The sequence below is a fragment of the Sinocyclocheilus rhinocerous genome, unplaced genomic scaffold, assembly GCF_001515625.1.
Source record: "Sinocyclocheilus rhinocerous isolate Xijiao unplaced genomic scaffold, SAMN03320098_v1.1 C35396878, whole genome shotgun sequence".
Taxonomy (NCBI): Eukaryota; Metazoa; Chordata; class Actinopteri; order Cypriniformes; family Cyprinidae; genus Sinocyclocheilus; species Sinocyclocheilus rhinocerous.
The window spans coordinates 1-466 of NW_015750061.1; the positions used below are offsets into that span (position 1 = coordinate 1).

The following is a 466-nucleotide window of genomic DNA, read 5'->3' on the forward strand; positions in this document are numbered from 1 at the left end:
AACATTTCATAAAGCGTTTCTTTGTTCTTACCATTATGTTTCAGAGTCCATGGTTCTTTTCCTCTCAAAAACCAGTAGAATATTCCAGTGTACAACATCCCTCCGTAGAGCCCAAAGTAGTTATGGAAAGATGGTCTGATGTTCCTCACAGCATACAACTCCTTCCAGATCCAGGACTTTTCCAAAGCTTCCTCATATTCAGGAATATAGAGACCTAACAGAGAAAAAAAAGCACACAAAAAAATTCTCTGTCTAGGACACCTGAACACCTTTTAATATCCTGAGAATATGTTTAATACCCTGTGAGCTACACCCCAGCTAATTTGCAAAGATGTCTGGGTTGGCTACCTGCTGTTTCTGACTGCAGATTCTCATCTGTGATTCTGTTGAAGGCAGTCTCAGCTGCCAACATGCCACTCTTCATGGCTGTGTGTGTGCCTTTGATCTTGGGCACGTTCATGAAGCC

At 42.1% G+C, this 466-nt stretch overlaps 1 protein-coding gene across 1 annotated transcript; it reads right to left on the reverse strand.

Moving 5' to 3' along the window:
* Nucleotides 1-31: 31 nt before the first annotated feature.
* Nucleotides 32-460, reverse strand: LOC107734852 (electron transfer flavoprotein-ubiquinone oxidoreductase, mitochondrial-like; the record flags this gene model as incomplete). Its single annotated transcript, XM_016546748.1, has 2 exons — nucleotides 349-460; nucleotides 32-214 (listed from the first exon to the last, which is right to left on the reverse strand). Coding segments are annotated over exons 1-2 (295 nt in total), but the record flags the coding sequence as incomplete, so codon positions are not given.
* Between the last annotated feature and the right edge of the window lie 6 nt (nucleotides 461-466).